At 37.9% G+C, this 25,788-nt stretch overlaps 1 protein-coding gene and 6 pseudogenes across 8 annotated transcripts; 2 read left to right on the top strand and 5 right to left on the bottom strand.

Annotated features, from left to right (window-relative positions):
• Positions 1–1,644: 1,644 nt before the first annotated feature.
• Positions 1,645–5,613, top strand: AT2G06930 (annotated as a pseudogene; the record flags this gene model as incomplete). Its single annotated transcript has 1 exon — positions 1,645–5,613.
• Positions 5,614–7,539: 1,926 nt separating this feature from the next.
• On the top strand, positions 7,540–8,906 carry PLA2-ALPHA (Phospholipase A2 family protein). 2 transcript variants are annotated; one of them, NM_001335309.1, is made up of 5 exons: positions 7,588–7,815; positions 7,915–7,957; positions 8,053–8,178; positions 8,276–8,428; positions 8,582–8,853. In NM_001335309.1, the coding sequence occupies exons 1-5, from the start codon at positions 7,714–7,716 to the stop codon at positions 8,602–8,604; spliced, it is 447 nt and encodes a 148-aa protein (NP_001324649.1). In that variant the 5' UTR covers positions 7,588–7,713; the 3' UTR covers positions 8,605–8,853. The 2 variants fall into 2 exon arrangements, with proteins under 2 accessions (NP_565337.1, NP_001324649.1); NM_126670.3 differs by having other exon boundaries at positions 7,540–7,815; positions 8,276–8,906.
• Positions 8,907–12,588: 3,682 nt separating this feature from the next.
• Positions 12,589–13,899, bottom strand: AT2G06922 (annotated as a pseudogene; the record flags this gene model as incomplete). The annotated part of the gene is made up of 1 exon: positions 12,589–13,899.
• Positions 13,900–14,411: 512 nt separating this feature from the next.
• AT2G06920 lies at positions 14,412–18,843 on the bottom strand (annotated as a pseudogene; the record flags this gene model as incomplete). The annotated part of the gene is made up of 1 exon: positions 14,412–18,843.
• Positions 18,844–21,127: 2,284 nt separating this feature from the next.
• Positions 21,128–21,715, bottom strand: AT2G06917 (annotated as a pseudogene; the record flags this gene model as incomplete). The annotated part of the gene is made up of 1 exon: positions 21,128–21,715.
• Positions 21,716–22,825: 1,110 nt separating this feature from the next.
• On the bottom strand, positions 22,826–23,302 carry AT2G06914 (annotated as a pseudogene; the record flags this gene model as incomplete). Its single annotated transcript has 1 exon — positions 22,826–23,302.
• A 692-nt stretch (positions 23,303–23,994) lies between these two features.
• Positions 23,995–24,684, bottom strand: AT2G06912 (annotated as a pseudogene). The gene has a single exon.
• Positions 24,685–25,788: the final 1,104 nt, after the last annotated feature.

Below are 25,788 nucleotides of genomic sequence, written 5' to 3'. Positions count from 1 at the left end.
TTTATTGCTAATTTATGTTATTTTTGTGTATATTATTATGTAGTTAATAAAGTTATATTTATTTTATGTAATTATTTTTGTATAGTTAGATTCACTTTTGATTCAAATATCAATTATATTTTTTCATGTATAAATTTTCTTATCTATATACCCAAAATTCTAATCTTTTTTAACTATCATGGATTACTTACATCAACAATATATGATACAATGGTATGTAATTTTATTACAACTAGATTTTAACTCGCGGTACACCGCCAGGCTATTTTTTCAAAACATTAAAAATTTAATTTGTTTAGTAGATTACAAATATATATGATTTAATGTTTTGTATTTTCTAAATATATAACCCTTATATCTATATATTATTTAGTGTACAATTACTATGTTTGATTTTTATTGTTTAAAAATTTAAAAACAATTAGCATATTGTTCATTAAGTTAAAATCTAGATTATAACTGAATAATTAAATTTATATTTTATTTGTTTTGATAATATTGTTTGTTTTGTTTAGTGTTTAAGATAATATAATTGTATTTTGATTATTATATCTAGGATTTCACCCATCGAATACTGTCTCGTATTACTATCGACCCAAATCCGTCCTACTATTGAATCCCGTTCAATAAAATTAAATATATCTAATTGATTTCATTCATGGTATACCATCTCGTATTACTATTGACCAAAAATCGTCCTACCATCTAACCCCGATGAATGAAATTAACATTATTTTGTTATTTTTATTTTAATAATATTTTAATTTAAAAGATATATAATTCAATTCAATTTAAAAGCTTTCTTTCAAATGGTTATTGAATTGTTATAGAGTTCATATATTATAATATTCTAAACCCGTCCTACCATCTAAGTTCGTTCAGTAAAATTAAATATTATTTTTGTTCTAATAATACTTTTATCTTATATAATTCAAACCAATTTTAAAGTTTTATTTCAAATGGTTATTTCATTTTTACAGATTTCATATATTATAAATATTCTAAACGTTTTTATGTTAAATATTTTAAACGTTTAATAAACTTTAAGTAATTACAATATTTATCTTTTAATAAAGTGTAATATTAATAATGTCCTAAAATTTCTTCTTTTTTAAGTAATTAGAATTGATTTTTTTTGTGTGTGTAAGTAATTAGAATTGATAGAGATATATTAGATAAGCAAATTGTGAGTAAGTGACCCCTATGCTATTAATATCCTAAGTATAGGAAAGTCTATAAAGAAGAAAGAGGGTCTTCGGTTTTGGGTTAGTCAAAGCTTAGCACGTGAGACCCACACGTGAGTACGAATAAAACTGATTCTCAGCTTTATAACCCGAGCTCTGTTTTCTTCTGGGATTGATTCTATTGTGATAGAAAGTAGAGAGAGAGAGAGAGAAGAGAGAGATTATTGTAACCGAGTAACAATCTTTGTGGCTTAGTGGATTCCGGAGAATGCCTCCGGCGAGACGTAGCGTTACGATTTGGAGCCTGAACTCGTAAAATTGTCTGTCTTCTTTTCTTTCTTGTAATCAAACGAATGACGAGAGTGATCGGTGAGCTAAAGTGAGTTGCGAATCAAATCCGATTCGTACAAATTGGTATAAGAGCTCCAGGTTCTCGTGTTGACTGAACGTTGTTACAAGGATGACGAACTCGAAGATCAAGATATCGGTGTTCGATGGAACTGGTGACTTCTCTCTCTGGAAGACACGCATGTTCTCTAATCTTCGAATCCTAGGCTTGAAGGATACTCTGGTGGAACAAGCTTCGTTCCCACCACTGTCAGAAGAAGATGAAGCAGATCCGACGAAGAAGAAGAAGCGGATCGAAGAAGAAACTGAGAAGATTGAACGATGTGAGAAAGCTATGAACATTATCTTTCTTAATGTCGGTGATAAGGTATTGAGGAAGATCGATCAGTGCAAGACTGCAGCCAAAGCGTGGATGTTGCTGGAAAGATTATATCTGGTAAAGACTTTACCAAATCATGTGTATTTGCAACTCAAGGTATACAACTATAGGATGCAAGAATCGAAGTCACTTGATGAGAACATTGATGAGTTCTTAAAGATGATCTCAGATCTAAGTAACTTGCAAATCCAAGTTCCTGATGAAGTACAAGCGATCTTGATTCTGAGTTCTCTCCCAGTCAAGTATGAAATGTTAAAGGAGACCTTGAAATATGGAAGAGAAGGCTTAAAACTTGAAGAGGTGATAAGCGCATCTAAGTAAAAAAAATTAGAGTTCCAGGCAGACTCAAGCTCAAGGTCTGCAACACAAGGTCTTCATGTTAAAGGAAATCAGAATAACAATTCAAGATCAAGATCTCAAGACGGCAAGAAGATATGTTGGATATATGGCAAAGAGGATCATTTCAAAAGGCAATGCTATAAGTGGCTAGAGAAGAACAAGTCAAGTGGGAACACACAAGAAGCAGGTGCGTCTAGGCTGGCAAAGGATGATGCTCAAGACTAGGTTGGTTTAGTAGCTTCTGAGGTAAATCTGAGTGAGGATCGACTTGACCAGAATGAATGGATTATGGATACTGGTTGTTCATTTCATATGACACCAAGAAGAGATATATTCATTGAGATTGAGGAGTTGACTTCCGGGAAAGTTAGAATGGCAAATAACTCATTTTCAGAGGTAAAAGGTATCAGTAAAGTGAGATTTGCCAACATAGATGGGACTACATTTGTGTTACATGATGTAAGATACATGCCTGGAATGTCTCGGCATCTTATTCTGATGGGTACTCTAGAAGCAAAAGGATGTGTGTTTGAGGGAAATGATGGTGTATTGGAGGTAATGCAGGGAAATACAGTGTTCATGAAAGGGTCACAAAGAGCTTCTTTATACATCCTGCAAGGAGAAGCTAAGAAGTCGGAAGCTATGGTGGCTGAGTCAGGAGATTCGGATATGGATCTAATGCAGGTATGACATAGCAGGCTCGGTCATGTAGGATAGAAAGGAATAGATGAGCTGGCCAAGAAAGGATGTTTTGGCAAGGATAAGGTCTCAAGTCTTAAGTTATGTGAAGATTGTGTTTTTGTATAACACATAAAGTGAGCTTTGGGCAAGTTCAACATATTACTAAGGAGAAGCTAGATTCTGTGCACTCAGATTTGTGGGGATCACCCAATGTGCCTTTTAGCCTCGATAAAATGTCAGTATTTTCTCACGTTGACTGATGACTGGTCTAGGAAGGTTTGTATATATTTCCTCAGAACCAAAGATGAAGCGTTTGATGCGTTTGTACTGTGAAAGAAGATGGTTGAGGTTCAGAGTGAGAGAAAGGTGAAAAGGTTGCGTACTGATAATGGTCTAGAATTCTGCAATCACAAGTTCAATGACTTCTGCAAACAAGAAGGAATGGTGAGACACAGGACATGCACCTATACATTGCAACAAAACGGAGTTGCTGAAAGACTTAAGAGGACTATAATGAAGAATGTGAGAAGCATGCTGAGTGAGAGTGGTCTTGGTTAGAAGTTCTGGGCTGAAGCAGCTTCAACGTCTTTGTACCTAATTAATAGAACAACATCATCAACGATTGATTTCCAGATCCCAAAAGAGAGATGGACTTCAGCTATTCCAGACATGTTAGGACTCAGAAGATTTGGATGTCTAGTGTTTATTCACTCAGATGAAGGGAAACTGAATCCTAGGGAAAAAAGAGGCATCTTCACTGGTTATCCCGAAGGCGTGAAAGGTTTTAGAGTATGGTTACTAGAAGATCAGAGATGCATGATTAGCAGAAATGTGGTCTTCAAGGAGAAAGTGATGTACAAAGATGTTATAGCTCAAGAGAAATCAGGTATGTCCTCTAACCCGTTTGATTTATCTACTGATGAGTGTGCTTGTTAAAATGCAGGAACAGATAGAGCGAAGAAGGACTCATTGTAGAGTGGAGCTATTGTTCAAGGTGGAGAAACCACACCTGAACAGAATACTAACGAGACAACAACAGATGAGATTGAGCTAGAAGAAGTTGCTGGGTATGCTTATTTAGTCATTGAAGATGGAGGAAAGTCAGAACAAGGAAGTTTTCAGGAAGCTTTAGAAGATGCTGATCAAGATAAATGGATCAAAGCGTCAGATGAGGAGATGGAATCTCTCATGAAGAATAAAACCTGGATATTGGTGGAAAGGAACAAACAACAGAAACCTATTGGTTGTAAGTGGGTGTTCAAGAGGAAGGCTGGAATAGCAGGAGTTGAGGGTCCCAGGTTCAAGGCCAGACTTGTAGCTAAAGGGTATTCACAGAAAGGGAATAGACTATCAAGAGATCTTTTCCTCTATAGTGAAACATGTCTCCATCAGATTTTTACTGAGTATGGTAACTCATTTTGACATGGAGCTTTAGCAAATGGATGTCAAAACGGCGTTTCTCCATGGATTTTTGGATGAAACAATATTCATGGAGCAGCTAGAAGGCTCATTGATGAGAAGAATCTAGATAAAGTGTGTCTGTTACAAAGATCTCTGTATAGCTTGAAATAATCACCCAGACAATGGAACACCAGGTTCAATGATTTCATGGAGGCTCATAACTATGAGAGGAGCTCATACGACAGTTGTGTGTACTTTAAGAAATATGCAGACGGTGATTATGTGTTCATGTTGCTATACGTAGATGACATTCTTATTGCCTCCAAGAATATGAAGCATGTAAGTGAACTCAAAGCACTGTTGGGATCTGAGTTTGAAATGAAGGACTTAGGTGAAGCAAAGAAGATCTTGGGTATGGAAATAGACAGAAACAGACTTAAATGTACCCTTTCTATCTCTCGGGAGGGTTATCTTTCAAAACTATTGGGAACGTTTAACATGGATCAGTCTAAGCTTGTTTTAATGCCAGTGGGAATACATTTCAAGTTGAGGTCTGCTACAGATGAGGAAGCTAAGAGTCAGTATGAATCAATGAGAGCTGTTCCATATCAAAGCGTAGTGGGAAGTCTCATGTATGCCATGATAGGTACAAGACCAGACTTAGCACACTCTATTGGTCTAGTTTGCAGGTTTATGAGTAAACCACTTAAAGAGCATTGGCAGGGAGTCAAGTGGGTTCTCAGATATATTCAGGGTTCACTCAAGCGAAAGTTATGATACAGTAACAAAGGGGATTTCATAATTTTAAGGTTACTGTGTTTTAGATCATGGTGCAGATCAAGATGGGAGGAGGTCAACTTCAGGAGTGGTATTCACTGTAGGTGGGTAATGTTGTTAGTTGGAGGTCTAGTCTATAGAAAGTGGTAGCATTGTCATCAACAGAAGCTGAGTGTATGGCATTAACAGATGCGTCTAAGGAAGCAGTTTGGTTGTTAGGGCTCATGAATGAGCTTGGTTTTGAGCAAGAAGCAGTGGATATTTACAGTGACTCGCAGAGTGCCATTGCATTAGCTAAAAATATAGTCCATCATGAATGGACGAAGCATATAGAGATCAAGTATCACTTCATTAGAGAGCTGATCTACAATGGCTTAGTAAGAATGAAGAAGATTGCTATAGAAACCAATCCTGCTGATATCTTCACGAAGGTCGTACCGGTGGGCAAGCTTCAGGAAGCTCTAGAGTTGCTCAGAGTTACTGAGAACTAAGAAGAGGGGTTAAGTCCCAAGACATGAAGCTGAGTGGGTTTACTCAGGAGATAAGTAGTTGAGTGAGTGTACTCAAAGTTTAAAAGTTGGTTAAGTTGAATCAGGTTCGGAGGTGGAGTCAAGAACTAAGTCACGTCATTAGGGTCAAGGTGGAGAATTGTGAATAAGTGACCCCAATGCTATTAATATCCTAAGTATAGGAAAGACTCGAAACAAGAAAGAGGGTATTCGGTTTTGGGTTAGTCAAATTTAGCACATGGGACCCACACGTGAGTACGAATAAAGTTGAGAATCAGCTTTATAACCCGAGCTCTGTTTTCTTCTGTGATTGATTCGTTTTGTAACAGAAAGTAGAGAGAGAGAGAAGAGATAGATTCTTGTAACCGAGTAACAATCTTTGTGGCTTAGTGGATTCCGGAGAAAGCCTCCGGCGAGACGTAAGGTTCCGATTTGGAGTCTGAACTCATAAAATCGTCTGTCTTATTTCTTTCTTGTAATCAAACGAGTGACGAGAGTGATCGGGGAGCTATAGTGAGTTGCGAATCAAGTCCGATTTGTACAGAAATGCTAGTAATTAGAATTATTAATTAATTACTAATAATTAATACCAATGATATTCTTTGTAAATAAGTTCCAACTTGAAGATTTATTTCATAAAAGTGTTGCAAAAATGTATATATAGATTTGATTTGAAAGTTGCCTAACTTGATTTTAAGCAAACAATTTATTGTTCCATGTATTTTCTCCTAATCTAGTATTCCAATCAAATCATGATAAGCTCATGGCTAAGAATTGGATTGACATAATTTAAATAACAAATGTATAACTAACTACTCATTTGCTTTAAAAGTTTTCAGATGAAAGAGAAAAATCGATGCAAAAATTAAACAGTCTTTTAGGTCAACACTTTTAGGTTTCTCTCTTTGCATTTGTATATAGCCATATTGGAGAGAATGTCGTATATTGAATTTTTTGGTATATCTAACGTCTCAAAAGACCATTACTTACAAAAATATGCATGTCATTATTAATGTTATCACTTTATCATAAAGCACAAAAAGACCATATCGTGTAGACAAAAAAATGTAATAATAAGAAAAGACTAAGTTACAATTACTAAACTAAGAAAGATGAAGTAGCAAACAACTAAGTTGCAATACACAAAAATTTCTAGTTGTTATCAAATAATGACTACTAAAAAAATAGCAAAATAAGAAAAGTAAAATGAAAATAGTGTTTGATACATAAACATAAGTTTTTATATTTTTTTTCTTTTAAATGAAGATATTTAGTTAAGAGTGGAATAAATGGATGATTCAATGCAATGTGAAAATTTTAATTTTTGAACACTAAGTTCTGTTGTTTTTTAATGATATTAATAAGTTGTTCAAAAAAAATTGATATTAATTGAGAATGACATTGTAGCACTCACTAGTGTCATGATGTTTTATTCATATGTAGAGAGTCGGCCAACTTTCATTTATATGACTATATAAGATGTTATACAATAGTTTTAGGTAAACAAAACACTCAAGGAGATATATTAAAAAACTCTAAATATTCCAAATAAATAAATAGAATGAAGTATAGAGAAATTTCTTCCTAAAGTAAGAATTCATTAACGAAAAATCAAAAAGAAATATACACCGTGATCTGATTTAATCAAACGAGGTTTCCTAATTAGATACTACTGTCCACTTCATGATTGCCCTTTACCTACCAATTAACCCGGTTAAGCAATTTTGTCTGATAAAACTTTATTGTGTTATTATCAAAAAAGACTATTATAGTAATGTTGATTGTTGAAAAAATAAAGAAAATAATTGATCATGAGCTGTATTGCATTGTAGTTCAAGATATAATTAGTTTAATTATGTGAAGAAAAAAAAAATGTTATATATTGTTTGATAGTTCAAGTCTTCAAGATATTTATGTATGTGGGAAATATGGAAAATCACATTATTAGCCATACGAAACAAATGAGTCACGAGACATAAGAAGACAAAGAGACAGAGTCACAGACTATTCGTCTTCTACCTTCTTCTAACTCACTTCATTTTCACCAAAACCAACAAATATATTCTTCTCACTTTCCGAGCTTTCCAGTTCAACTATGGCGGCTCCGATCATACTTTTCTCTTTCCTTTTATTCTTCTCTGTCTCTGTCTCGGCACTTAACGTCGGTGTTCAGCTCATACATCCCTCCATTTCCTTGGTTAGTCAACTCTTAACCGGTCATGATCATTGATATATCTTTTTTGGTTTAGATCCGGTTTATACTGATAGGTCACTTGGTTTTGAATTGTCTTGGTAGACTAAAGAATGTAGCCGGAAATGTGAATCAGAGTTTTGTTCAGGTGAACAATCTCTAACTCTAAGCTTGGTAATAAATTCACATATGTCTGAAAATTTTTGTATAAACATGACCAAAAGAACGTGTAAAATTGGACAGTGCCTCCATTTCTGAGGTATGGGAAGTACTGTGGACTACTTTACAGTGGATGTCCTGGTGAGAGACCTTGTGATGGTCTTGATTCTTGTTGCATGAAACATGATGCTTGTGTCCAATCCAAGAATAGTAATTATTCACATACACTCTATATCTAGTCCCACTTTTACCTTATATTTCATATAAAAGTGTTACAATTTTGATTAATTTTTGTTTTTATGCGTAGATGATTATCTAAGCCAAGAGTGTAGTCAGAAGTTCATTAACTGCATGAACAATTTCAGCCAGAAGAAGCAACCGACGTTCAAAGGTAACAAATGCGACGCTGATGAAGTGATTGATGTCATCTCCATTGTCATGGAAGCTGCTCTTATCGCCGGCAAAGTCCTCAAGAAACCCTAACTATTTATATATATTTTTCTATATTTCTAGTTACAATTGTTTCCCTTTTTTTCCCCCTCAGGACATTTGTCTTAATTTATCAAAATACTATTAAGTAATACTATAGCTTTTTTTTTTTTGTCAAACTTAGGCCTTGTTAGAGGACTAGTGTAGGTGCCAGTGAATCAGCAATAGGGTCTCGAGGAATTAATAAACGGTCAAGGTGAACGGATATATAGGTTTTTTGGTCTCCAAGCGTTATTTACATGGTGGCATTGTTACATTGAAGTTATCTACACAATTGCATAAATACTTTCAATTTTGTTAAAAGGGAATGTAATAAGGTAACCCATCACTTAGCTAGATTAACCTATAATCAACCATTGTTCTTAGCTGATTCTGTTTCTCCGCCTCTTTGGCTCAAAGAACTTCTGTATATCGATTCTTCAAATTAATACAATAAGTGTTTAGACGGAAAAGAAAAAATTATGGTTTTAGAAATGGGAAATTAGAACTCTATGTACTAAGGTACAACAATCAGGGGAATAATCACTCTTAATGAGAAAAGTTCGAAGATACGTTAGAGCTGATTAGCTAAAGTCTTCCAATATCAAACTGTGGAGACTAACTTGAGGAGAAGGCCCAATATTATATCGGTCTTCCAAAAGTTGTGTTTCTTTTTTGTTGTTTAACTTGTTACTAAAGTTACTTTGGTTGATTGGTTATTACTTATTACATATCATGATAACAATTAGTTACATAGTTTTCGTTGCTTGATTGCTATTATATTGTGAGACCGGTCATGAATTGGCTATACCTGGTAAGTTATTTGGCTCTAAACTTATAAATCCAACTTGCTTTATGATATGGGTCAAATTAATCCTAAGACCACTCTCTCAAATAAGAGATCGATTGTAGTACTTTAGGGTCGAATTTCACAAAGCTCTCAGATCACACAATAGACTAAGGTTTCGAATTAAGCTAAACAAATAGATTATAAAATAAAAGACAAGACAAGAAAGCAATAAAAGAGATTGAAGGTTCAGATGATTAAAACGTCGGGCTTAGAGAAATTCTCAAGAAATATCAAAAATAGTAGATCTAGCAGTAAATTAGGAATATTATCGAATCATCCTAGAACTCATATCACTAATATAGTCTAACCGGTGGTGTTCCGCGAAACTTACTATGCTTAATAGTATTGATCCCAGCTCTCTTGTAAATCCCTAGAACTAAGCAAGCATTATAATCAAGTTTAATAAGTCTAAGTAATCGACGCTAGCAGGCATCTAAATACTAGGCTCATCTAAGATAATTCGAGTAATAGATAAATATGGTGGGCATACCTATTAACCTAAAATCAGGTTCTAGTTAATTACTCTAGAACTAACATTAAAAACAATCTAAGATGAAGAATTCTAAATACATTATCTTAACAGGGTTTTCGATCTACTAATTCATCCAAATCCCTAATTGAGAATCCCTAAACCTAACAAGAGAACTACTCAGACATGATTATCAAAGAACAAAACATGTTTGAATAAGAAATCAATGTAAGAAACAATAAAAGAATAGAGTTTAGAAAGATCTTCTCTAAAGGGAGTCTCCACAGGGTTTTGCTCCCAAGTACATAATAGAGAATAAGAGTTAGGTCTAAACAATGACCATAAAAATCAATATATAAGTTTCTAAAACGTGATGGGCCTTCTTTAAAAATAAGGGAAAGTTCTAGGCCAACTTTGGAAATCTTCAAAACATCAATAAGTTGTGCAATTTAATTGCCATCAGGTATTGGTGTCGCTTGACATCAATAAGTTCTACGTGCATTTTCGTCTCCGGGTTTCTTCAGAAGCATAAAAATTCTCAGTTTTCCTCCAGAATCCTCCATTATCTCCAAATGAATCTCAAACATATAAAGACCTGAAAAGGACTAGAAAAGACTTTAGAAATAACAAATAGACTCTAAAACCTATACGTAAATCATAGCTAAAAGCAGTAAAAATAGGGTTATATCAACTCCTCCAAACTTAGATTTTGCTTGACCTCAAGCAAAACACAAAAGCCGAACCCGTGGAAGAGGTTTGAAAACAAAGAAACTCCCAACATTCTATAGTCTATTGCCATGATCATTCTAACCAAATCTATATGCCTAGCAGTTCTAATCAAATCCTAACCAACATGTACTTCTCTGCAAGCTTACGAAACATTGTAGATTCCATAGCTAAGTTCCACAACTATATCTACTAGGCTTTCATTGCTGAGTTCTATCAAACAAGCTAACATTCAAGATCCTTTTAGACTCATTCCTGTACTATACCATGATAAATCGACCATTCTTTATATTTTTTTTTCCTTGGTGTTCTTTTGCTCCCCAGACTTATTATTTTTAGAGAGTAAACAAAAGGGAACTCGCATACTGGATCGACACCATCAACATTTTTCCAACCTTTGTAATTGATCATTCAAGATAATGTATAATAATGGGGTCATAGGAAACATTCCTACCCCTATACACTATCTGAAAATCCTGTTAATCTCTCATTATTATTATTTTTTATCAAGGGAGAAGAACACTTTTTCTTTATCACATGGGTCTCATTATCATGTATGAACAAGGAGTCGAGATCTATGAATACTAACCGTTTGAAGAGGTAAAAGGAAGAGCAGTGAGATTAGCTCCAGCCTTAGTGTTGTGTTGGAAACTAGCATATCCTCAAGACTGTTGGTTTGCCATCTAGATTTTTCAATAGTCGGTTTGAGTCGAACCTGTAGCATTAATCAACCAGGCAATAATCTAAAGAATGAAGATCATAATTCCTTACAAAACTTTGACTCAATAAAACGACTCAAGAAAATAAGAAAAATAAGAGTAAGAATAAGACTCAAAAAGAAAAACGTAGTTAGTAAGTGCCTCCCCCAAACTTAAACGACACTGTCCCTAGTGGCATTCAAATTCGGGGTAAGCGAGAAAAATAAAAGAAAAACGTCAAATACAAGGCTCATCTAAGATAGTTCCAGTAATAGATACCTATGGTGGGCATACCTATTAACCTAAAATCAGGTTCTAGTTAATTACTCTACAACTAGCATTAAAAATAATCTAAGATGAAGAATTCTAATTATATTATCCTAACAGAGTTTTCGATCTACTAATTCATCCAAATCCCTAATTGAGAATCCCTAAACCCAACAAGAGAACTACTCAGACATGATTATCAAAGAACAAAACATGTTCGAATAAGAAATCAATGTAAGAAACAATAAAAGAATAGAGTTTAGAAAGATCTTCTCTAAAGGGAGTCTCCACAGGGTTTTGCTCCCAAGTACAGAATAGAGAATAAGAGTTACGTCTAAACAATGACCATAAAAATCAATATATAAGTTTCTAAAACGTGATGGGCCTTCTTTAGTAATAAGGGAAAGTTATGGGCCGAATTTGGAAATCTTCAAAACATCAATAGGTTGCGCAATTGAATTGTCGTCAAGTATTGGTGTCGCTCGGCACCTACATGCATTTTTGTCTCCGGATTTCTTCAGCACCATAAATTCTCTGTTTTCCTCTAGAATCCTCCATTATCTCCAAATGAATCTCAAACAGGTAAAGACCTGAAAATGACTAGAAAAGACTCTAGAAATAACAAATAGACTCTAAAACCTATACGTAAATCATAGCTAAAAGCAGTAAAAATAGGATCATATCACTTTATACTTCCATTGATTATTAGTAATTTATTTATTTTTCTGAATTTAGACCAAGGAAGAGCTGCCGATTTTGAAGACACCCCTCCCAAAGTCCCCCTCACTCCGGCTCTTGTTGTTGACCCCAAAGATCTAGAACGAGAAAGAATTAAAAGTGGAACCCTTCCAAACCCATCTACCTTGGGTGATCTAGAGATGAATATTGATTCTTAGTGGTTGCGTCCACTTTAAATGGAGCTTGTTTCATCTTATTTTCATACTCTATCAAACTTACTATTTTAAACCTATTCATTTGCTCGAGGAGGCTTTTAAACCTTATATTTAAACCCAAGGAGGACTTTTCATTTTGCTTTTTGAAAACTAAGTATTTGCCTTCTAGGCATTTGCCTCAAACATACGGGTTTGCAAAGTCCGTATTTTGTTCTAAGATTTTATCCATGTGGTTATGTGAGAAAATAGGCTGGTCAAACCTCCAAGCATACTCTTCTCTTTCTCTTTGACTGTAAAGCCTTAGGATTATTCCATATCTATTTTTTCATCTAGTTCACCATTAAAGAATGATGTTTTAACATCTATTTGATGAATTTCTAGTTCATATATGGCCGAACTGCAATTAAGAATCTCATAGAAGGGATTCTAGTCACGAGAGAATATGTATCAAAGAAATCAAGACCATCCTTTTGACAAAATCCTTTCGCCACTAGTCTTGCTTTATATTTTTCATCGTACCATATGGTCTTCACTTCTTTGTGAATATCCATTTATGTCAATAATCAATCAATTCCCATGTATGATTACTCAAAATGGATTCAACTTCACTCTTAATTGTCTCTTTCCAATAAGGTGCATATGATGACTCGATTACAGCCTTTTATGTTTGACATCCATATTCACTCAAATATGTCATAAAGTCCGTTCCAAAATCGTTAGCTCTTTTTGCTCTTTTACTTCTTCTTAGTTCATTTTCTTGTTCTTGAATCTTTGAGGCACATTCATTGTCTCACATACATGTTTAGTACTTGTTTTTCTACATTTTTTGTATGGAAACACATCCTCAAAGAGCTAAGCCTCATTTAATTCAATGTTCATATTTAACTTTGCCTATTAGATTGATGAACTCTATAGGCTATACTATTTTCCGAAGGACCGATGTTCACGCAATCCACCGTTTTTGGTCCTATAATAGTTTTGTTAGGTAAATGTATTACCTTTACAAGACAGCTCCACACTTTATGTGAATGGGTCTTAATTTTATCCACATCTCATATAGAGTTTTAGAATTCTTCTTATGAGGGATCCTATTCAAGATTGAATTAGCAGTGAGAATAGCTTCACCCCATAGATTAGGTGGTGCACCTGAATCGATTAACATAAAATTCATCATCTCTTTAAGTATTATATTTTTATCTTTTGGTACCTCTGTTTTTGTAACAAAGGATAAAGTGTTTTAGTTTGATGAATGTTTCCATATGTGCAACAAAAATCATTCATTTGATTTATAATCTCCACCATGATCTGATCAGAGAATCTTTATTGTCTTATCTAATTTATTTTCAACTTTTCCTTTGAATTTCTTAAATAGATTCAAAGCCCATCTTTAGTGTTAATCATCGATAAAAAGTATATAATATATTTTTCCCTCCACGACTTGGAGTTGATTGAAAATCACTCAAGTCATTATGTATCAAACCAAATAACACGTTTGACTTTTTCACATATTTGTTAGAGTGTTATGAATATTCTTATTTCACCCAAACTTCACATTTGCTTCTAAGATTGTTCTTTGGTAACAATCCTTTTTTTTTTTTGGTCAAATCGGTTGGTTTTTATTAAATGTGAACCAGTACATGGTGAATTGAAAGCAAAGCAGCCTTAGCTAATGCATCGGCTTTAATGTTGTTATCTCTCTTAACAAAGGCATAAGAAATTGCATCGAAGTTTAGAGAGATCATAGCGAGGTCGAATAAAATCCCATGGAGCTCCAATGGATGGGGCTCACCATTAAGTGCTTTGACTAGCTGTTGCGAGTCTTAAGTGTGTTGGGTGGCCAAGAGAAGAACTGATGTTCTTCGCTGCAGATCTGTGGGAAGATTCAGTATGGTTTGAATAATCAACAAATATCCACCCAAATCCAGCCTCTAGGGAATCCTCACGCTAAGCTGCGTCGGTGAAGCAAATCAATGTGTCATGATTTGAGGTTTCGGTTCTTGGATCTGAGCTCCTAACCATTCTTTGGCTTGAGAAATAGATTGGGAGATGAGATCCAAGGTTGTGATATGTTTCTACTCAAAAATCAATTTGTTTCTACAGGTCCATAAATTCCACAAAGTCCACGGGAAGAGCAGACCGTGTTCGATTCCAGTTGGCGGGACATTGACAAGCAATCAAGATACTTCCAAACCCATCTTCATGCTTGTGATTCGAGAAGCTGAGAGTGACGTCTTGAATGGTGCTTGTTCCCAGACCTGAAGAGCAAAGGGGCAAATGAAGAACATGTGTAGGCACGATTCATCCTCACCACAACGAGGGCAGTTAGCATCAGGGTTAATGTCACGGATCCTCAGATTTTCGCCAACAGGTAAAGCATTTTTCATAGCTTTCCATAGGAAAATTTATACTTTTGGAGGGCAGTGCTTATTCCAAATCTCTTTATTCCAGTCAAAACCAAGAGGAGGATCTAAGGATTGAGGTGCTTGTTTCTGTAGATCAACCACTGCGTGATACCCAGATTTGTCCGAGTATTCACCTAATTTAGTGGGAAGCCAAGCAATTCGGTCCCTAGCTCCAACCCTGCTAGGTCTTATGGAGAGAATCTCCAATTCATAGCTTGGCAGAAGTCTTCTGAGTTTCTCATTATCCCAAGTCTTCATAATCGGGCAGATAAGTTGATTCACATTCATGAGTTGAGATTGTTCAGTTGGTGGACCCATTGGAGTTGTGGGAGATGAAAGTGAGATCCACGGTTTAGACCAGACTAGAGTGTCCTAGCCCGATCCAATAACTTTCTCCAGTTGAGACTTAATGAGATCTCTGCCCGTACAATTACCTCTCTAACCATGTGAAGAGGAAGCTGCTACACCACAATCCAGAAAAGAGGTTGTTTTACAATATTTCCCCAAAAGGATTCTAGCCAGGAGACAAGATGGTGTCTTCAGGATCCGCCAACTCACTTTAGCAAATAAGGCATCATTAAAATTTGTGGTATCTTTGAACCCGAGTCCACCATCTTTCTTAGATTTTGCCATTTTTGACCAAGGTATCCAACACATCTTCTTATTGTCTGTAGATGAGTCCCACTAGAATCGTGTGAGGGCCGATTGGATTCTTTTACAAAGAGAGACATGGAGTTTAAAATAAGACATGGTATATGTAGGCATTGAAGCTAGCACAGATTTCAGCATTGTGGTTTTGCCCGTAGTAGACAAGAAGCGAGAAGACCAGCTCAAAGAGCGCTGCCGTATTCTTTCAATGATCTGGTTCAACAGATCTCTCTTTCTCCTACAAAACATCTCAGGTAAGCCCAAATACTTTCCTAGCTCTCTGTAAGTTGTATGCCAAGGATTTGCTGAGCTTCCAATTTGATGGCATGGGGTGTTTTCCCAGAAAAAGTGATAGCTGACTTTGCCTTGTTAATCATTTGACCAGAGTCTGATCGACAGAAAAATATCGTGTCGTCAACAAAAAGAAGATGATTGATTTTGGGACTGCCTTTTGAAACTCGAAGACCAATTAGCACTCCATCCTGTTGGGCTTTCTTGCATAACCAAGAAAGTACTTCACTACAAATAATGAAGAGGTAAGGTGAGAGAGGATCTCCCTGCTTGAGTCCTCTCTCCGGAGTTACTGAACCTTGGGCCGCTCCGTTGAGGAGAAAAGAGTAAGTAACAGTAGTTACACATTGCATATCCAGCTTATCCATGCTTGGTAGTGGAGTGCTTCATGTGTAATAAGGACATTATCATTAATCGCTCTTTTTGGCACAAAAGCTGATTGGGTTTCTGAGATTATATCTTGCAGGACCGGTTGCAGACGCCTTGAGAGCAACTTGGAGATAATTTTGTAGAAAACTTTGCACAATGCTATAGGTCTGTAATCAACCATCCTTTCGGGGCTTTGGATTTTAGGTATAAGCCTGATATTTGTTTGGTTGATTGTTGGGTGCAGATTGGCAGATGAAAAGAACGACTGAATCTCTAGCACAATGTTTGGACCTCAGTCTCCCAGTGAGATTGAAAGAAGCTTGGGGAAACCATCAGGGACATGGGCCTTATGAGCATGAATAGAGAAACAAGATCTTTTTATTTCCTCCCTGAAGGCATTTTGATGAGAAGTTGGTTCCTTTCAGGGTATATACATGGTTTAATGGCTTCTTTTATTGTCGCAACATGGTCTCCGTCTTTTGCAGTGAACAGGGTTTGGAAATACTTAGAGATAACCTTCAGAATTCCTGCCTCTTAATAGATAGATAGGTGCCCCATCCTCTTTCTCTAGAACTGAGAACTTATTAGTGAGTGTTCTTCCTTTAGTAATTGCATGGAAGTAACCCGAATTTTTGTCCCCTAAAGCAAGCAATAATTGTCTACTTCTCTATTTCCAATACTCTTCCCCTTTCTTGTAAGCCAGGAAAAGATTGTTATTGATGGTAGAGATCAGGTCATGGTTGTGTTCTTGACTAGCCATTGCTTCCTCAAATTTTGCGGTTTTCCTCAATAAGTCTTTGACTGTTCTGGTGCTTTTCTTGGGTCCAGGTAATGAAGTCCAAGCGGCATCGATTAATTTATTCCTTCACATCCCCAGTATCACATAGGTTCCAAGCCGCTTGTATAAGGGCTGTTACTTCTTCATTATTCTCTAAGCGTCTGTCATATTTGAACACTCCTTTTTTCTTTTTCTTTGATAGATCAAAGTGAGTGAGAAGTCGTATATGGTCAGATCCTTCAAAGCGAAGGTAAGCACAGCAACTTGCAGGGTAAGTTTCAGCCCATGCTCCATTTGACATAGCTCGATTTAGACAGCAGTGCACCACATGATCATGCCTCTTTCCACGCCAAGAGAAGAAATTTCCTGAGTGTCTTAAGTCATATAAGTCACATTCCGCCATAAAGGAAGTGCCTTCATGTCTTATTGGGCCTCTAAAAGGCCCCGATCCAGACTACCTAAGTCTGGACAAGATCTCTCGACCCAAATCACTAAGTGACCTGACCCCAACCATTTATGAGGTTCATTCGCTAGTGTAATCCGTTTCATATGATTCTGACTCAATATTTGAGACAAATAGAGTAAACAAACAATAAGATACTTTATTAATTGAGTAAAGGATTCGATACAACTTATGAGTTTGCAAATAAGCTATTACAAGTCATATAATCGATCCCTAGACTATCCGAACTATCACAACCCATCATCCCGGCCTTGAGTCTCTTGCGCCTAAGCCAAGTCCTTCCCACGATCACCGTTAGTTCCTGAAATTCATAGAGCCATAAGTACTCTCGTTCACTTAGTAATATGCAAGTCCATGCAATGCTCTCTAATCCTTACACTACTCGATCCGCAGAGAGGAATCAGAGTGGGGAAGATTGCAATGATCTCTAAGACCCGCCAATCCTCCGCCGAGCCGCATCCCCGCCTCAGCCGATGCCTCGCCCGAACTGAGTCTTATGTAGGTTGCACATGACCCGAATACTACCCAGCCCTCTAGTCGATCCTTTCAAGGATCCCGACTCCTATATCGCATCCTAGAATCCTTACTCTCAAATTCTAGGATTCCTTACCTTCCTTCACGATTTTCAGTTATGCCGAGCCCTTCTTCTCCTTCGCCGGCCATAGTCCGGCTACCGATTCCTTCGACGATTTATTCTCCCGAGAGGGCGAGAGTTTAATGGTGAGTTTTGGTGTTTTCTCTGTGTTGTGGTGATTCCAAAGGTCTTGGACGCCCTCCCTTATATAGGGTACGATGGGATGCTTCCCGAAGCATCACATCCATTCCTTGCACCTTTCCGAAAAGTTGCATCTCTCCGCCCGTAACTGCTCGCCCTTATCCATCCTTTGGGCGAGCAACCGTTCGACCATAACCGTTCAAGTAACCGTCCCCATAAACGCCTAGCTGGTCGGACAGTCGACCAGCTACCTCGAGCTCAACCGTCACTCATCTAGCTGCCCGAACTGGACTATCACTTGACCCAAGTAACCTTCACTCATTCCAGCTGAGCTTGAGCTTCGGATGAGCTGACCCTGCTGATTCTCTTACGATCCTAGCTTAGTCTGCATGATATCCCTTTGTCCGAGCTTATGGCCAGCTCCTTCCCAACTTGTCCGAGACTCCACCTTTTTTCCTCGGACCAAGTCCCAGCCAACGATCCTATTGAGGATCGCGAGCGTTACAGCCTCCTTGCTTTTCAAATGAGATGTCTCCTGTAAAGTACCAGGGATCACTTGTGTCTTTCCCTACAATAGTAAGTTTCTCCCAAATTGCTCTTCTCTTTGCTCTATCTGTTCACCATAGATTAAAGAGGCAAAGAAAAAATAATTCGCAGCTTTAACATGTGTGTCAATGAAATTTGTGGAGGAAGTCAGAATAGTCACTTCCACTTCTTGCTTCCAAAAGAGGTCCAGTCCACCTACTCCTGGGCTGTGTGGGGAAACAAGATGGTGTGAATGGTAATTCATTCAAGTTAGAGAGGTAAGGACCAAGTCATCACGATTCTTTGTCTCCATGAGGAACAAGATTTCTGGTGAGATTTTGGAGTGAATCTCACGCAGACGCTAGCCTGTTGTGGGGTTCCCCAACCCACAATAGTTCCACCTCGGTACTTTTAAGGAATCTGAGTTGGTGGATGTTGAAATTCCACCTTCTCTTTCACTCTTGGAGGAATAAGATTCACTCTTGGATTAGGCTGACTTGAGGAGGGAAAGGAGCTACCCGCCTGAAGATACAACTTTTACTTTGATTTAGGTTTTCTGCTAGTAGAAGCAGGCTCTTGAGAATTTGAATTATTCTTCTCAGGTGTGGATTTTCTTTTGGGGGAACTTTGAATTATTCCTTTGTTTCTTTTGCTTGAATTTGATCCTAGTTGGGGTAATAAAGTTTTATTCTGGGATTTATTTAGGGGGGGATGTCTCCTTTTCTTTTTTTTGCAGGAGCAGCAATGATTGTGGTCAGTTCAGCCGGATGAATTGGCAGATCTTGGTTCAGCATAGAGTACTTGTGCAGCGAGGGAGTTTGTTGGGCGTCTGTTTCTTCTGAAGTAAGGTAAGTTTGGTTTGAGACAATAACAGCTTCCAACATAATTGAGGCTGTTTCAGCCATGAGACCTTTCTCTTCCCCTTGGATACCTCTGCGTTTTCTTGCTGCACTTTCAGTTGGATCTGCACATCTCACATATTGGAGAGTAGCATCTCTGAGGTCTCCCATGATTTGATCATTTGTAGGGATAGGAGGTGGCGGTGGTGGTGTGACCTCAAAGGTGATAATAGGTTTTTAGTCAATTAAACCTAAAGCACTATCATGTCGTTGTAGTATTTTAGGTAGAAAATCCAAATGAGTGTGATGCTAACAATCAAGATGCAATCAGAGTTCACATAGTCAAGCCAAGCAATAACAGGTTTTGGAGTTTCTAATAGTCCTAAGTGAACATGCATGAAACAGAAATTCAAGCAGAAACAGTAAAACACTCAACCAACACAGCTTGTTGCCAAGCACCGGGTGTGGTCGAGTGACAGGTCGAGTAACAGATAGAAAATATAACAGGGATACTCGACTGCACAGTCTGTTGCCAGACAATTGGGGGGGTCGAGTATCAGGTCGAGTAACAGGAGAGAAATGCAAGAACTAAGCAACATGTAACAAGATGCAGTAAACATCAGCAGAGTAAACAAAAAAATCAATCAGATAAAGAATTCCCAAGGATGGGGTAATTGAGTAGTTTCGTTTCCTCAGTTTACAGGTGATTAACATGCTCAACAAATTATCTCTAGACAACAAGTTCAGTAACCAAATCTAAGTGCCACCGCAACAGAGACGCTCAAGTTAAACCAGTCCCAGACTCAATCACCATTGACAAGAGCTAACCTAACAGGCATTACGAATCAACAAATTAAATCCAAAACGCTCCCTGCAACCAATACCTTGGTACAGAGCCACGAATCTCTGGAATTAGTGGTTCAGACATTTCATCGAACACCTTTTAGGCGCAGAAATGTCTGGGCTCAAATTCCAGTTGATCAAAAAGCAATAGGCATTAAGAACAACTACTCCAGAAGGGATCTATAAATCAAACTCAACGACCTAGCATACTGAGAATTCTAAAATACTCTAACCCATTGTGGGTTCTGAAATCCACACTAGAGATTTGTAATTGAAATTATGAGAAAGGAGGGCTAGAACTTCACTGAAACCTTGAGAGTTATATTGCTAAGAACGAATGGACTTTTTGTATTGATTATGATGAAGCTTTTACAATGTGAAAGGAGATTACAAGTGTAAAAGTATGTGCGTGAATGTGAGCTGAATTGAATGTGTCTTCCAAGTCGTCCTTGCTCCCTTATATAGGTCTACGTACGTGGTAGCTCCGTCCGGGATCTGCGGAGATTCTCCTGAATATTCGGCAGGTCAGTTCCGAGATATCAGGTCCGCTCCGCGAATATCTCCTCATCAGTTCCTAGGTTGTTATTCGCTTATCTCCCTTCATCAAGTGACCGGGCTTATCTGGCCCAAGTACCCATTCGCGTATGTGGGCTCATCAGCTGCGTAGGTCCTCTACTCGGTGGGCTTTTGTGGGCTGGTTTGGTATTTTCGCAGGTGGATTCCTGGAGGGGAATCCAGCTCCAACACCCATCCTCAGAAACCTAGTCACTACTCAGACGTCATAGCAGGATGAAAACATGATATCAACAGAGTAATAGCAGGATGATAACAGGATGAACAATAGTAAACGGAATCAAAAGTAAAAACTGAATACTGAATAGATTAAGAGAAATCCGGATTACAAAAACGTCAAGAACACAGTGTCTACGGAATAAAACTCTTTTATAAAAACTGTAAAGTACATGCTACTTATAGCGAAATATTCTGAAACCCTTATACTCAAAACGATGCAGTATTGGGACGGATTAAAAACGGTACTTGACCAAGGCGGTCGAGTGAATGGTCGAGTGATAAGCTGGAGTCTTCTTTTCTTCCTTGTGCTCAAGTGTCTGGTTGAGTGTGGAATGGAGAAGACTCTGAAGCTGGCAATCGAGTATGAAGTCGGGTGATGGAGATGGTGGTACTCGGCTTGGTGGTAGAGTGATCGAGTGACGGTGATGAAGATACTCGACCTTTTGGTCGAGTGGTGTGATCGAGTGATGGTCAGGTGGTGGAGGTGATGATACTCGACCAGGTGGTCGAGTGATGTGATCGAGTGACTCTCATGGTGGTACTCGACTAGGGGGTCGAGTGGTCTCTTGAGGTCGTGAAGCATCTACTCGGCCAAGGGGTCGAGTGGTTTGACATGATCAGGTCCGCTTCTTCCAATTAGCTCGTCAACAACTCCAAATCACCTGAAAACAACACAAATATGCAACATGCATGCAAAACTATCCTAAACATGCAAAATGATGAGAAATGATGAGAAATGGTATAAAACAGTGGTGATATGAGGCAATAGTGGTAATAAATGGATGCTTAAAACATGTAAAATGCACACTTATCAACTCCCCCAAGCTGTGTTGGCAAAGACGCCAAATTGATAATAAGTTTTTAGTCAATTAAACTTAAAGCACTATCATGTCGTTGTAGTATTTTAGGTTGTCAATCCAAATGGGTGTGATGCTAACAATCAAGATGCAATCAGAGTTCACAGAGTCAAACCAAGCAATAACAGGTTTTGGAGTTTCTAGCCGTCCTAAGTGAACATGCAGGAAACTGAAATTCAAGCAGAAACAGTAAAACACTCGACCAACACAGCTTGTTGCCAACAGGGCTACTCGACTGCACAGTCTGTTGCCAGAAAACTAGGTGGTCGAGTATCAGGTCGAGTAACAGGACAGAAATGCAAAAACTAAGCAACAAGTAACAAGATGCAGTAAAAAACAGCAGAGTAAACAAAGAAATCAATCAGATAAAGAACTCTCGAGGATGGGGTAATTGAGTAGTTTTGTTTCCTCAGTTTACAGGTGATTGATATGCTCAACAAATTATCCCTAGACAACAAGTTCAGTAACCAAATCTAAGTACCACCGCAATAGAGACCCTCAAGTTAAACCAGTCCCAGACTTAATCACCATTGACGAGAGCTAACCTTATAGGCATTACGAATCAACAAGTTAAAGCCAAAACGCTCCCTGCAACCAATGCCTTGGTATAGAGCCACGAATCTCTGGAATTAGTGGTTTAGACATTTTATCGAACACCTTTTGGGCGTAGAAATGTCTGGGCTCAAATTCCAGTTGATCAGAAAGCAATAGGCATTAAGAACAACTAATCCAGAAGGGATCTATAAATCAAACTCAACCACCTAGCATTCTGAGAATTCTAAACTACTCTAACCCATCCTCAGAAATCTAGTCACTACTCAGACATCATAGTAGAAAGCATAAACGTTGAATAGGATGAAAACATGATATCAACAGAGTTATAGCATGATGATAACAGGATGAACAACAGTAAACGAAATCAAAAGCAAAAACTGAATACTGAATAGATTAAGAGAAATACGGATTACAAAAATGTCAAGAACACAGTGTCTACAGAATAAAACTCTTTCATCGAAAATGTAAAGTACATGCTACTTATAGCGAAATTTTCCGAAACCCTAATACTCAAAACGACGCAATATTGGGACGGATTAAAAACGGTACTCGACCCAGATGGTCGAGTGAATGATCGAGTGATAAGCTGGAGTCTTCTTTTCTTCCTTGTGCTCAAGTGTCTGGTTGAGTGCGGAATGGAGAAGACTCTGAAGCTGGCAACCGAGTATGAAGTCGAATGATGGAGATGGTGGTACTCGACTTGGTGGTAGAGTGATCGAGTGACGGTGATGAAGATACTCGACCTTGTGGTCAAGTGGTGTGATCGAGTGATGGTCAGGTGGTGGAGGTGATGATACTCGACCAGGTGGTCGAGTGATGTGATCGAGTGACTCTCATGGTGGTACTCGACCAGGGGGTCAAGTGGTCTGTTGAGGTCGTGAAGCATCTACTTGACCAGGGGGTTGAGTGGTTTGACATGATCAGGTCCGCTTCTTCCAATTAGCTCGTTAACAGCTCCAAATCACCTAAAAACAACACAAATATGCAAACATATCCTAAACATGTAAAGTGATGACAAATGATGAGAAATGGTATAAAACAGTGATGATATGATGCAATAGTGATAACAAATGGATGCTCAAAACATGTAAAATGCACACTTATCAAAACTAAACAAGAGGTCTCTCCAAAGGTGGCATGCGTGTTCTCCAAGATTTTTAACTGTCATGTCTAGGGCTGTTTCTGGATGAATCTCGTGCCCTCCACTGGTAATTTGGGTTGTCATAGTTGAATGATCTATTGGACGACCCTCTTCTTGGACCCTCTCGAGAAAACTCCTGAGTCCCTGAGGTAACTCTCATATGCCTTAGCTCTCTACTTGCTGAGGTTCTTCCTTCATGGTGGTAATAATTTATGTTTCTTCTAGCATCATAGCGTCCATTTTCTTTGGGGAAGTGTTCTCTAGAAGAGCTTCGACCCACCCTTCTATCTTTCTAGGTATAAGCCTGAAGACTCTGATTGATAGAAGTATCTTTAGAGAGTGATCTGTTAGGAGTGGGATCTCTCATCTCTCTAGGGGCAGCAAAGTTATCTTTAGGAGTATAATAATTTCTGACCAGACCTTTAGAATCCCCAACTGTCACTGGAGGCTCGATTTTTGTAGAGACCTCCTTCTCTTTTACTAATCCTGGGCAGAATTTCTTTTCATGGGTGAGTCTCAATGAGTGAGAGCAGTAATTCTTGAGATTCTTGTACTCTAGTGTAATTAGAGCCTCGCTGCCATCACGGAAGTCAACCATAGTGTCGAGAATGAGGGGCTTCAGCCCATCAATAGAAACCTTTATCTTGGCTGCTGAGTTGGTAATTTTGATATCTAGAATTTCTTTCAGCTCTGAGCCAATAGCTTTGAGCATATATCATGTTGCCAGTAGTGTTTTGGGAGACCTTGAATGTCAATCCAGAAAGGGATCATTGAAGGAAAAGAGTCAAAGATTATGGGTTCCCATTTTTGGAGAATGACCATCCACTGGTCATAATGGTATGGCCTATTATCCAAAACCTTTTGCGTATCTTCCTCATAATCAAAGCTAAACTGGAAGCATCCTCTGCCCAGATCTGACCCTGTGGCTTTGCCCTTCAGGTTCCAGCGGTTTGAGAGGAAGGGAAAGAGGGACCATAGTCTTTGCATAGACGGATTGGTTAACTGGCCCATTAGAGTGAGTGAGTTTGCTTCAATAAGCTTGTATCTAACTCTGGTGCTCGGATTCTTCTGCAAACTGGTGGAGAGAAGCCCTAGTCAATACCTTTGCCTTTTAGGTTGTGTGGGATTCTTTTATCCATGAATGCAGGGGTTTAGAGACAGTCAACAATGGATTTATGGGTTAGGTTGCAGGTAAGGATAAGGAAAACAGGCTTAACAGTTTGAATAAGTTTACACACAGCAATAATCAGAGAGAAGAAGTAGAGACACTACCAGGGAATGGGGGATGGAAGCTCCGCTTTGTTCTACGCTGGAGAAAAATGATTCCGTCAACGAAAAGTCGTCGGAATCGCGTCTTTGTCCAGTTGACATTACCATTTCTGGAGGAGGACCGTTGGGTATTACTGTTTTTAGTGAGATCTGGTTTTTCAAAAGTTCCTAACTACCAATAGACTTCATTGGGGGATTAATTGTCGTATATGAAGTCTTGGTAACAATCCTAAATTCATCATTCTATATAAAGAATGATAATTGACATGTCTCATTTGTCCATGCCATAAATCATTTGAAACAAGCAAGTAAATAAAAGCAACAATATTACGTGCATTTTTATTATTGATCGGTTCAACATGCTATTTGATAAGACCATCACATAAGTAGCCTTTTCCAACATATATCCCACTTTTATTGAGTACAACCTTATACACTACAAGAAGATAAGCTATTTTAAAAGTGCATATATTATCTTACAAAAGAAAATAAAATTATTTGACAAAACAACAAAATTAAATTTATTCAAAAGCATTTATAGATCATCAAGAAAATCAGAAAATTTTGAACACATGAAGTCAAGAATCTTCATGTTTTTCTCCTTCAAAGCTAAGATCCCCTTGTCTTTCTCCTCAAGCTCTGCAAAGATATCAAAATCCCGTGATGGGCCGGCATAAAAATATTTTGTGCTTTAGTTGAGACTACCTACACCTACCACACGACCCCAGTTTGACAGAATTTCTTGTACATGAGTGTATGTTATGAAACAAACCTTACCTCGAGAACCATGCGGTTGATCTTTTTCTCGGGCCTGGACGTTGGATGACAACTAGTATAGATCAAACTGTCCTTAAAGCTTACTCCCCAAAAAAAAGAGATCGTCTTTAGTACTTATGGTCGAATTCTACAAAGCTCTTGTTCACACAATAGGCATAAGTATCAAGATCAAGCTAGACAAAGAT

The sequence above is a fragment of the Arabidopsis thaliana genome, chromosome 2 (assembly GCF_000001735.4).
Source record: "Arabidopsis thaliana chromosome 2, partial sequence".
Lineage (NCBI taxonomy): Eukaryota > Viridiplantae > Streptophyta > Magnoliopsida > Brassicales > Brassicaceae > Arabidopsis > Arabidopsis thaliana.
This window is presented reverse-complemented; position numbering and strand designations above follow the sequence as displayed.